The sequence below is a fragment of the Lepidochelys kempii genome, chromosome 1 (genome assembly GCF_965140285.1).
Source record: "Lepidochelys kempii isolate rLepKem1 chromosome 1, rLepKem1.hap1, whole genome shotgun sequence".
In the NCBI taxonomy this organism is placed as follows: Eukaryota; Metazoa; Chordata; order Testudines; family Cheloniidae; genus Lepidochelys; species Lepidochelys kempii.
This window is the reverse complement of record NC_136380.1, coordinates 12,745,828-12,757,615: the sequence shown is the minus strand read 5'-3', so window position 1 is coordinate 12,757,615 and position 11,788 is coordinate 12,745,828. Positions and strand designations below refer to the sequence as shown.

The window sequence follows — 11,788 nt, the reverse complement described above, 5'->3', positions numbered from 1 at the left end:
GGGGGGCAAGGAAAGCAAGCCCCGCTTCAGGCAGCCTGAGCAGGGGCACCTGCCGCCCCTTCTGCCTGACCTGCGCCGGGCACATCCAGCCGGCGAAGCAAGCGGCCCCGTTGCATCCTGGGGGCTGTCGTTCCGCCCTGGCTCGCCCCGCCGGGCAGGCCGCCGGCTGCAAAATACAACTCCCAGCGTGCGGCGCGAGCCGCGCTCCGGCCGCGGCTGTGGGCGCGGTGCTGGCTCGCGGCGCGCGCGCGGCTGGCCACGCGCGTCACAGAGGCGGGGGTTCTAGAGCCGCGGCGCGTGGCAGGGGCCTGCACAGTCCCAGGTAAAGGGTGCGCAGAGCTGGCGGCTGCCGGGGGGTGCGCGCCGGGCTGGCTGTAAGTTTGCCCGGGCTGGCGCGGGATGTGTTTGGCAGCAGGCGGCCGGTGGGGGCGAGGGGTCGGCAGGCGGACTGGGCGCCAGGAGTTGCCGCCTGCCCGTGAATTTCCACGGTGGCAGCACGAGCGTGCAGTGAAATTTGCCAGTAAGCGGGATGCCTGAGCTGTTTCCACCCGAGGACAGTAGACAGGTGATGCGCCGGGAGGGGAGGTAGGCAACACCGAGGCGCTGTCCAGGGGTGTGGCTTAGAGATGTGCGCCGCTGTACGGTGTGGCTGCATGATACAACTGGTGGGTCGCTTAGGAATGCTGCGTATTGGTCCATAAACACTGAAATATGTGAGACGACGGGTCATAGATTGGCTCTCAGGCTGTATGTAATGTACATACATACATACATACTGATGTAAGTTAGTAACATCTCTTATCCCCCCCCCCCCCAAAAGGACTGAAAATTGTGTCTTGCTACTCTTGACTTAAAAGAAGTGGGTGTATTCCTGTCTTTTACCCCCCCCCCCTTTGGCTGTTGCCTTGGTCGGGGTAGTTAAGCACTTGAACAAATTGCCCGAGGAGGTTGTGGAATCTCTGTCTTTGGAGGTTTTTAAGAACAGGTTAGACAAACACCTGTCAGGAGAGGTTTCAGAGTAGCAGCCGTGTTAGTCTGTATCCGCAGAAAGAAAAGGAGGACTTGTGGCACCGTAGAGACTAACCAATTTATCTGAGCATGAGCTCATCCGATGAAGTGAGCTGTAGCTCACGAAAGCTCATGCTCAAATAAATTGGTTAGTCTCTAAGGTGCCACAAGTACTCCTTTTCTTTTTGTCAGGAATGGGTGGGTTAGTTATTACGTAGTCCTGCCATGAGTGCAAGGGACTGGACTAGATGACCTCTCAAGGCCTCCTTCCAGTCCTACACTTCTATGATTTTTATGCACTAATGGGCTTTTTAAACTCTAGTAAGAGCTAATTTTCATCCATTTGCAACACTTGTTTGCTTTTTGCCTATCAGTCACTGTGGAAAGTTACCAAAGCCTTTGGGAGTTATTGCTTGTGATTGCAGGTATGTTCTGGATTTCTCCACTTGCATATACAGGAGAGCTGCTAATCCCTAAATCCCAATATGATTAATGGTGTAAAGAAAGGTAGTGGAGTTTTTTTCCCTCCTCAGTTCATATCACACAGATAATTAAATACTGCATCTATTTGACCCAGATTAGCTCTTAAATTTAGAACCCAAAATACTTTATTTTCACAGTTGCTAGGGGAAGCCTGCATGTGGGAAACGCAGTAGTTAAGACAGTAGCTTCCGGGAAAGCTGCTGCGTTATTTAGATGGCAATGACAGACTCCACTGTGGTTGTTTATTTTAACTCCGTGCCTTTGATGTTCCTGCCTTGATAGGTTTGGAAAGGCCTTTTAAAGCAATGGCGCTGATGAAGAGCGGCTGGCTTTGGAGACAGAGTAAGTTCAGTCTGTAATTTAGCTGTGTCATGCCAAAAAGATCTCTCTTTATTTGGGAGGGGAGGGGTGCACTGGGCTGGCTTCTCCTGGCTGGGTCCTCGTTGTTGTGGGTATTTGGGGACAACTTTTTTCTTCACATGCTCTGGGTAGCTGGCTGATGTGCTTATTACATGCACAGCCTGGATCCTGAGCACTTAAACATTTCATGTTAACCCACTGGCTGCAAGATAGTGTGTTTGCCTTGAGGACTGGGCTCTTGGAATTGCCCTAAAGTGTGTAAGAACCTGATAGCAGACAATCCTGCCTCTGATGATAGAGATCTACTAAAGTATATGCTTTAGTTCAATAACAAGTTACTGGGCTAAGTGTAAGAATTACTGAGTGTAACTGGTCTGTATTATGTAAGAGTCAGGCTAGATGGCCCCATCTGGCCTTACAAATCTAGGCTGTCTTTCTGTTTGAGAAAACCCAGGACACGTGACTTCCAGTACTGTGCTATGCTTCCTGAATAGCCGTGCCCTGGTAATGACGTGAAGGCTGTACCTGGCGGGCCATTGTGCTCCTGTCACTCCAACTCTAGTTGTTCTGGGCCTGGGAATGACTGCAATAGCACAAGCCTGTCACAAGCACCAGCTATTGTCTTTGTTGACCTTACTTTCATTGTAACAATCTGTGGGCCAGATTTTGTCTCCTAATTCGCACTTGGTGAGGAATACTTCAGCCAAGTAAGTCAGTGAGACTACTCAGGCGAGTAATTCATCACCCAGGTGAGTCAAGGGTTAACAGTCTGGCCCCAGAGTAGGTTTTTCTATCCCTCCCAGCAGCGTGGTATCTGAGAGCTGAGTATGTGACCAAGTTGCTGTGATTTCTCCTTTGTTTGTAAAGCGCTTGTTGGGGGCCCTGATTAAAACTTTTTGGCCTTCCCTATTTGAACTATATTGGGCCGGATTCTCCACTGCTCTATGCTTTGTGCAGCTGCTTACCGCTGGGTGTGAAACACCACCATTCTGTTCTGGCATCACCTTCCCTTCACTTTTCCCAGGTGTCAACCACTACACAAGGGGCAAGGCAGAGGAGAATCAGACCCCGAGTGCCCCCAAATGCTCTAGGGGCTTTACATGGAGAAACAATAATGAACAGGGCCAAGCACCAAAGAGCTTGCAGTAAATCAGACATGAGGAAGAAAGACAAAAGGGCTCAGTAATGAACCTGACTATATACAGAAGGTATAAGGAGCCTGCTTACTCCCTGAGCAAGCTGTCTACTCTACAGCTCCAGACCCCACATAGGGGCCAGAGCAACATAGCTGCTACTCTCCTCCTCAGATGGGCAGGAAGTAAAAAGCCAAAACTCCGCCCCCCCATGATGCCATGCCAGCAGAGCTGAGCCAGAATGAAGGGGGCAGTGAGTTGTGCCATCAAAAGGGCTGGGGCATCCTATTTCACCCCTGTAGCCGGGGGAAGCAAGGACAGAATTGTGACTTTGCGGGTGGGTCTACACTTGGAGCTGGCCAGGTACTTTCCAGCGCAAGGAGATGTACGTGTGCTAGCTCTGACCGTGCTAGAAATAAAAGCATAGCTACAGAGAGTGAGCAGCGGGGGTGGCCAACCCGATCGTAATCCTGTCCGAGGTCTGCTGTTACGCACTTAGGACCGCTAGCTCCTCCCACAGCTACGCTGCCATTTTTAGCACGCTAGCTTGATCAAATCTAGCACAGGTATGTCTCCTCAAGCTGGAAATGACACCTCCAGCTCCAGTGTAGACATACCCTGAGAAGCACTATCCCTGCTCTGCTACTGTGACGCTGCCCCTTGCCTCCAAAGGGCTCAGGTATGAGACAATCTAAGATCCTGAGCGTGCTTTCGCCACGCAGCACACCTCACGGTTGTCTGTATGTTTCTGTTTATCAGACTGGTCTTTGCTTTGGGCTGTTATTTTCTGCTTTAAAGCAAGACCTGTGCTCCCCACTCAGCAACTCAAACTGGGTGTCTGGTCTGTCTCCAGTAAGACAAGCCTTTCATGTGTTAAAACCTACATGGGAGAGAAGAATACCGCAAACTAAAAGGGCTTTTTAATTTAGCAACCAAAGGCAGAGTGAGATCCAGTGGCTGGAAGCTGAAGTCAGCAAAGCTCTCCTTGTTTCAACGAGGCGTGTGTAGCGCTCAGAGGCGGTGAGAACAAGAGGTTGGATGCTTTGCCCTATCAGCAGCCCTGCAGGAGGAACGTACTACTATCTGAATGACTGACGTCTGTCTGGATTTTGCCCTCACCCCCTTCCTCCTTGCTATTGCAGGTTCCATTTTGCGACGCTGGAAAAGGAACTGGTTTGTCCTGTGGCTAGATGGTGGCCTTGTATATTACCAGGATGAGACTCAGCGTGACCTGGAGGGCAGGATCCACATCAAATTCAACTGCCGGGACATAAAGACTGGCCGCGAATGCAGAGGTGAGCGAATACCTCTGGGGGTCCCGCTGCACCTCGCGCTTTCTACGCCCTTGCTTCTGCAGTGTCTAAGATGTTGGGAGAACTGTCCCCTGAGGCTCCCAGTGTCTGGTTTGTGCATGCTGTCTGTCTTTGTAGTGTGCTGCTAAGCTAGTTACTCTGTCTAGTATGGAGCTGAGCATTCTGCTGCTCTTTGGTAAATAATACTACTGCTTCATTTATCCATCAATTACACTGCCCTTTACAAAAAGAGGCAAGTATCCTTGTCTTCCACTGTACAAGTGGGGAAACTGAGGCACAGACGTTCCTTGGCAAGGTCACACTGAGTCAGTGGCAGAACCGGGATTAGCACCCAGCTCTGACTCTCAGTGCAATGCTCCACCCGCTGGACTATGCTGCCTTTCATGTTCACACTCAGTGTTGTGGCCTTGTTGGACTTGCGTGATTTAAAGGGATGCTGTAATAAAAATAAACTCGCTGTTTCATGCGTCAGTTCTGGGGTTCCGTCCTCGCTCTTTCGGCTCACTCTGCCCCTGTCCTAGTTGTGACCTCCACGACTGCGCCATGTGCTCTGGCTGCGAGGTGATCCGTAGGGGTGCTCTGCAGGTTTGTTTACCTGGCGATGAGTGGCTTCTGCTCGCCATGTCTGGTATGCGTCGCCTGCTGTCCCACCTCCAGAGGAGCAGAGCTCGTTGTGGGCTTCTAAACCAAAGTGTCCTGAACAGGACGGCTGTGTGCCGCCTCCATTACCCAAACACGTCCCTCATCTCTGGAACCTCTGCCTTCCTTTGGGGTTAATCATGCGTGAGCTTTCCAATCTGCTGCCCACTCCATGGGGTGAAGGTATTCAATGTGGGCAAGGCTGGGTTCTCTGGGCCCCTTCTGGGAAAGGGAGAAAAGTCCCCTAATAATGACCAAAAGATACAACTTCGCAGTCCTATGTAGATGTAACTTCAAAAGCACCTCACATGTCAAACTTCCGCCATTTCAGAGATGGCAGAGTCCAGGCAAACCCAAGCCAATGTTCTGAACCTTGGTTCCCTGAAATTCATTTTCATCTTGTTCCCACAATCCACAGAGAAAGCAACGGTCTCTTCTCCAAAACTCCAGTTTTCACATGTCTCCCAAGACAAGACCATTTCTTGAGGGACTATAGAGAACACCAGTGGTTAGGCAGTTGGAGTGAGGGCTGGCATGCTTGTTACCTCGGTGACTAAGTGAGATGCTGCTTATTGCTTGAAGTGAGGTGTTGAGCTTGTGAGTGACCTGTTCCTTCTGTTGTTGATGAGGACTTATTTGGAACCTGAACTCTTGATTATAATAAACGCTACGTGAATCCGAGAATGTGTCTGAATATATGTCTGAGTACTACATAATGAATACACGAGCCCGGGGCAGTGGAATATACTCTACACAAGATGTGAGCCCGTTTTTCTTTTGGGTGAAGAGGGAGAGTCTCTCTCTTCCTTGGTTTGCATTTTGTTGTTGTTCTGGTGACTCAATACATGGTACTGTATTGAGTCGGCAAGTTGTATTATCCCTCAGGCAGTTGGAACAAAGGAAACTCCTATGGCACAAAGCTCCTTTCTTGTGCTTCTAATCGCAATAACAACACTGCATTTCTATAGAGCCCTCTCTCTGAGGATCTCAAAGTGCTTGATTATGGAGAGGCAAGAGTTTTTCTTTCCTTTCCATAGGTCAGGTTGTTGATAGATTCCATTATAAAGCCGTGTTTTAGATCTCATATCACTTTTTGGCTTGACAAATCAGTTTGGCCTGAAAATTGCCAGATTTAGTCTGAGATTTCTGCCAAGTCTGAAGAAAATGTATCAAACCAGGTTTGGATAACAGGTCACCAAAAAGTGGAAATTTTTACTCCCACTTCCACCCCTAATTTCTCATCTCCCCTTTGCTCATAATGGTTTGCTGTTGCCCTTCCAATTTCCACAGTTCAATCTACTTAAACTCCTGCATTGGCTCCATTTGAAGAAAATCTATTGTAATCCATCTCTCTCTTTTATATAAAACTTAAAATATGGTGTCTTTACTTACCTATACACTAGGAAAAATGCAAGCTATATAAAAGCCAACCAAAAAACCTTGGGAAATTCCAGAAGCTTTCATTCAAGCAATCAGTTCAAGCCATAAACTGATAGATTTACAAAATTCCAAAAATACACATCATCAACATATCCACCAATATTATCCTAAATGAGCGTTATACACTTTTCCCAATAGACTACAAACGCAGCAAGAAATGGCAGGAATAAACAGTTTATCCAAAAACTGCTGGTTGCTAAAGTATTAACCTATATTGCCCAATTAACAATAATCCTTTATTTAAAAATTGATTTTGGAGTATTAAAGATAGCAAAAATAAAGTAAAAAAAGCCCCCGTAAACAACTTAAAACAAAATTTTCCAGCATTCCACAGGTCAGAGTTAAGGTTATTGTGTTGTGATTAAATGCTTTTTTTTAAAAAAATTGTTTGTTTATATTGTATGGGGCAATGTAGTATTAATGATGTCTCCTTAACTGTTCAGTTCCTTGTTTTTAAGTGCTTGGGTTATTCAAACTACTTGTTTTTGGTCACGCCAAGTCATCAGGGGGAAACGATGTATTCCTGCATGACATTTGTTCACAACCTTGCTCCTCGGAGGCTGGACTATACGGCCACAAGAGAATACAGGTGTTGCTGTGAGTCTGACGTTGTCATTGGATATGACAGACAGCCACAGTTGGTGATGTTTGTCTCCTCTGGGTTCATGGCTGTACCTGCCAGGGCTCATGGTGTTCTCAAGGAGCCCTGGAGCTAAGATGGCTGCCCCTTCTTACCTGTGCAGTATTGTCCCCAGCTGCACCTACATTCCATACACCATAAACCTGAGGAGAAGGGGCCCAACAAACTAACCTTCTGCAAATCTCTCCTTTGTGCTGCTGTTTGCCTGAACCATGCTCTGTCTCTATGCTTTATCTGGGATTGTTGCTGGCTTCTTTGCCATTCATCCTCCAGTGGCTAGAGCAGGGGACTGGGCCTTAGCATCCCTGGAGCCCAATTAGTTCATCACTTGCTTGCGTTCAACTCCCGTTGTGGGCATGCAACCAGCAGGAAGACCAATGAATTGCGAAGCACATTTCCCAAGGAATGCCACTACGTAGTCAGCGATCATGTGGGCCAACAGCTTCAGCGGTGCGATAAGATTGCCAAGAACAGACACAGGCCGAACATCCAGCCAGATCGTTTTAAGGACCCAGCAAGAGATCAATCCGGGTAGTGCTTGCTCAGCAAGGAGGCCACGTCCCTTTGGAATTTGCCTTGATGATGACGAACTAGGAGGATAGCTAGGTGTCTGGGTTTTAGTCTTGGCTCGGCCACAGGCTTCCTACATGACCTTGGGCAAGTCACTTTCTCTCTTGCGTTGCTTCCCCATCTGTAACAACGTGATGATGATGTGTCTCTGCCTCACACAGGGGTGATGAGATTTAACTCATTGAAGTATGCAAGTTTGCTTTGAGACCCTGAAATGAAAGAGGCACAGAAAGGCAAACTATGTCCTGGGGTTTCTTCCTTCAAAACAGTGCTGTATTTCAAGGGGGCTGTAACTGTAAACAGTGTAACATCAGACTCCCTTAGGAATGGCTCAGGGAACTGGTATGATGTAGGGTATGACAGAAAGCCTTGCAACTCTCGTTTCCTGGTTCAAACCTGTCCCAGGCTGTTAGCGAGTGAAAGCTTTTTGCTAGCCAATGTAAACTGGAGTTGACACGCTTAGTGGGCAAGTATCCACATCACAGGGCTGCTTTGCTCTTCCTTCAGCAAGGAACGACTGGATAGGCTGCGGAACCACTCCCTCATTCAAGAGATTATCACTGGTATGACAGTGACACCCAAACTGGGCTGGGTCTCTACCCATTCCCAGCTCTTGCCTGTTCCCTGGTCTAACCTGTTATAGAGGGGGAAGGGTGGTTAAGGCACTGGACTGGGAACTCCGGTGAGCAGGGTTCTGTTCCCAGCCCAGACTTCTCTGGCAAGTCACTTAGCCTGTGCCTCAGTTGTCACTGGTCCCTCCAGCTCAAGGAGAAGGCATGTGCAGGGACTGTTGGAAGGCAGCTGCATGTAACTAGAGGACTCACTCTCCAGAGCTGGCAGCCAGCCGTAAACCTGACTTAACCCTAGGGCAGAGTATAAATAAAGGAGCAAACAAGGGTCACTATCTCCAGCAAAGTGTGACAGACCTTGCTGCGTTGTTGCAAGCTTCCTCCTGCAGCAGTGCCCTGCCCCGCCATCACCAGCCCATCTGACTTTGCATTAGTGCTCGTCCTCACTCTTTTTGTTTGCTCTTTGCCTTCCGAGGAGAAGATCACGTGGCCGAGCGGCTTCCATCCCTCCTGGGCTGGGGTAGGCTCGTCTGTGGCAATCAGGAGTCCCAGCAGCGTTAGTCTGTTGGGCAGCAGATTGCAGCCGACCTCATGGGGAAGTACAGCTCCACGTCACTATGCAGGAGGAACTCTCTCCTGTTGGGTTACTCCACTCCGAGCAGCCCCTCCAGACCGGAGATGATGCTCTGAGACCAGCACTCTGCGCCTGACCACCAGCACAGGGAGCTGCTCCTCCCTCGGCAGCAGAACGCCTCCTCGTAGTGCTGCTGTTATCCTTTGTTCTCGGGAGCGGCCGCTGTCACTTGGAGCTTCCCAGTCTGCCTGCTCGCCCCCAGAGTAGCTATGCTACCGGGGCTCTGGAGTCAGGGTTGGAGAGCAGCATTCCCTTGCAGAGGATGCCCCTGTCTGTGGTGGTGTTTCCCTGGTTGGCAGGCCTCTCTGGAGGGCAAGGGGAGGCAAAGGGAAGCTCCCCTAGTGGTTGTGCCAAGTGAAGCCAGGTAATGTTCACTCTCATCCTGAGGGAGGGGCCCCTTAGGCAGAACTGCCAGGAAGGTGGTTCTCAACCTGCGGCCCGTGGGCCTCTTGCGGCCCAATCAGCACACAGCTGCGGCCCATGTGACATCCTCAGGGCCATATAGGTAGTATTGGATGCAGCCCGCAATGGTAAATAGGTTGAGAACCACTGACCCGGGGAGATGGGATAGTTCAGGCCCATCCTGGGTCTGGGAGCGCTGCAGCAGTTCTGGTCCCGTGCTATCTGGGCAGTACCTGAGCCCATGGAAACAAGTGCTGGGACGTGCCCAGGTGCCAGCTTGACAACCCCAAAGACGGCAGCCCGAGCTTCCCCCATGTACCCCCTACTGATATGGCTCAGCCCTGATCTGACAGCCTCTGGCTTCTCTCTGCTGGAGAGGACAGAAATCGTGTGAGTGGCTCACTGTGGCAGGGTGGTCACCCGCTCCAGCCCTGACAGGGTTAAAGCCAGCCCTGGGAGAGGGCTAGGGGCTGGGAGAAAAGCCCAGGCTGCTTAAGGGAGCAGCTGCAGCTGTGGCCAGCTCAATCAGGGCCCAGCTGGCCCTTATAAGAGAGCAGTGGGCCAGGAGCAGGCTGTCTCTCTCTGACTGCAGAGAGGGAAGGACCTGCCTGCCTGGGACCTAAACGGGAACCTGAGGTGGGGCAGTGTTGGGGGAAGGCAAGAGAGCTGGGGAGCTTCTGCCTGGAAACCCCCCAGGCTGCAGGGCCTTGTGCAGGGCCTAAATAGGTTCGGGGGCTCCAAAGGGGCAGCCCGGGGCTGGGTAGAGGCAGTAGGTCCTACCCCCCTTGCCTGTGATGACTGGCTTATACAGACTGAAGTTGGGCCCAGTGAAAGAGGGCTAGATGGTGACTGGCAGTAGCCCATAGGCTGAGGCAAGGTGGGATTATGGGGTTTGGGGGATCCCCGGGGAGTGCAGACCCAGAGACTGGGGGGGATACTGCTGGGGCAGAACCCCCAGATAAAGGGGCACCGGGGTCTGGGAGGGACAGGGAGGCCAGCGGCAGCAAGGCACCGATAGGCAGAGGGCGCTCCAGGTCAAAAGAGGTAATTCCCAGGACGACAGACAAGAGGCACTGCATTACACTCACGCTACAGTCTGTCCTGCCCACCAGATTCTGGACTAGGACTGCCAGCCTCATTTCCCCAGAGGGCTCTTTGGCAGCCTGTGAGGGAGAATGAATTGTATCTGCTGTGTCGTTTGCTGGGAGGCTGCATGGCCAGGAAACTGAGCTGGAACTTGGGAGAGCTGGGTTCTAGTCCCAGCTCTGCCACTCACCTGCTTAGTGACTTGGGGCAAGTCACGTCCCTGCTCTGTGCCTCAGTTTCCCCATCTGTAAAATGAGGATTATGATACTGACCCTGCTACATAAAGTGTTTTCAGATCAATGAGTGAAAGTCATTATTATTTATTTATTTGTTTATTTATTAATGAGTGGGCTGGGAAGGGCTAGCTGACTGGCTCTGACCCGAAGGGCTGGGTTTCTTTCTGGGTTAGGTGTCCATCCTGTCATATTAGCCTAACTGCTAGGGTCTGTGATTGTCATGCCATTACTGGCAGGCTCTCTTAGACTGCTGACCCGTGGCTAGATGTTTCCTGCTGCATTGCTGGCTCCACCCTCACCATGCATGAGACGGCAGGGCTGCACTGGGGGGAGATGATGGCAGGGCTGGATGAAGACGTAGGGGTGCTGTATGGACATGCCTAGGCTCCTGACCTCCCAGGATGACGTGGTTAGAATCTCTGTGCACCTTTAAAATGAGAGTGGTTCTGTTTGTAGCTCCCATGGTTGCAAAGAAAACACTGAAAACAAGACCTGTGTGTAAGTGATGAGGTGACATCTGCCTGAGTCTGTGGAGAGCTTCAGTCAATAGATCTGAGAGGGGCAAATTGCCTCAGTCATCCCTGTGACCTGTTATCTCTGAAGCCTGTTGCTCTAGCAGCCTCTGCCGGGCAAAGGCATGGGGGCGGGGCTTGCTGCCAGTCCCATCGGGCAAAGGCATGGGGGCGGGGCTTGCTGCCAGTCCCATCGGGCAAAGGCATGGGGGCGGGGCTTGCTGCCAGTCCCATCGTGGCTCTGCTGGTCTGGTATCAGTAAGGTTAAGATTTTGTCACGGTTATTTTTAGTAAAAGTCACGCTCAGGTCACGGGCGATAGACAAAAATTCATGGGAGCTCTGACCTGTCCGTGACTTTTACTAAAAATAATGGGGGGAGAGAGGGCTGTCGGAATCTCCATGGGAAGGACTGACAGCCCCAGCCCCACTGCCACAGGGGGCCCAGCCCCGGCTCCAGACCCTGCCGAAGCCGTGGGGAGCGGGCATGCAGCCCACGAGGAGTGTGAGCGTGCTGAAAAACTCATGAAGCTGCAGAACCGGAGGGGCAGTCGCATCTTTTTGCCGCAGCACAGGGGACAGGAGGGGTGCACAGCCTGCCTCCAGCCCCAGCTGAAGCCCCAGGGGAGGGGTGGCGCACAGCCCCAGCTGAAGCCCCAGGGGAGGGGTGAAGGGGATGGCGCGCTGCCCTGACTCCGGCCCCATCCGAAGCCACAGGGGAAAAGGTTCGCACAGCTCCGGTTCCTGCCACAGCTGCGATGGGGG

The 11,788-nt window shown here is 51.3% G+C and overlaps 1 protein-coding gene across 4 annotated transcripts in view; it reads left to right on the top strand.

The window, feature by feature from the left end:
- The first annotated feature begins 244 nt into the window (after positions 1–244).
- Positions 245–11,788, top strand: part of PLEKHB1 (pleckstrin homology domain containing B1) — a 36,419-nt gene continuing 24,875 nt past the window's right edge. Inside the window, exons 1-3 of one of the 4 annotated variants that reach the window (XM_073334623.2) lie at positions 245–322; positions 1,774–1,833; positions 4,127–4,279. In XM_073334623.2, coding sequence (XP_073190724.2) covers positions 1,797–1,833; positions 4,127–4,279 — 190 coding nt within the window. In that variant the 5' untranslated portion in view covers positions 245–322; positions 1,774–1,796. Of the gene's footprint in view, positions 375–408; positions 586–1,773; positions 1,834–4,126; positions 4,280–11,788 lie in introns of those variants that run through there. The other 3 variants (XM_073334632.2, XM_073334649.2, XM_073334638.2) reach the window with 3 other exon arrangements.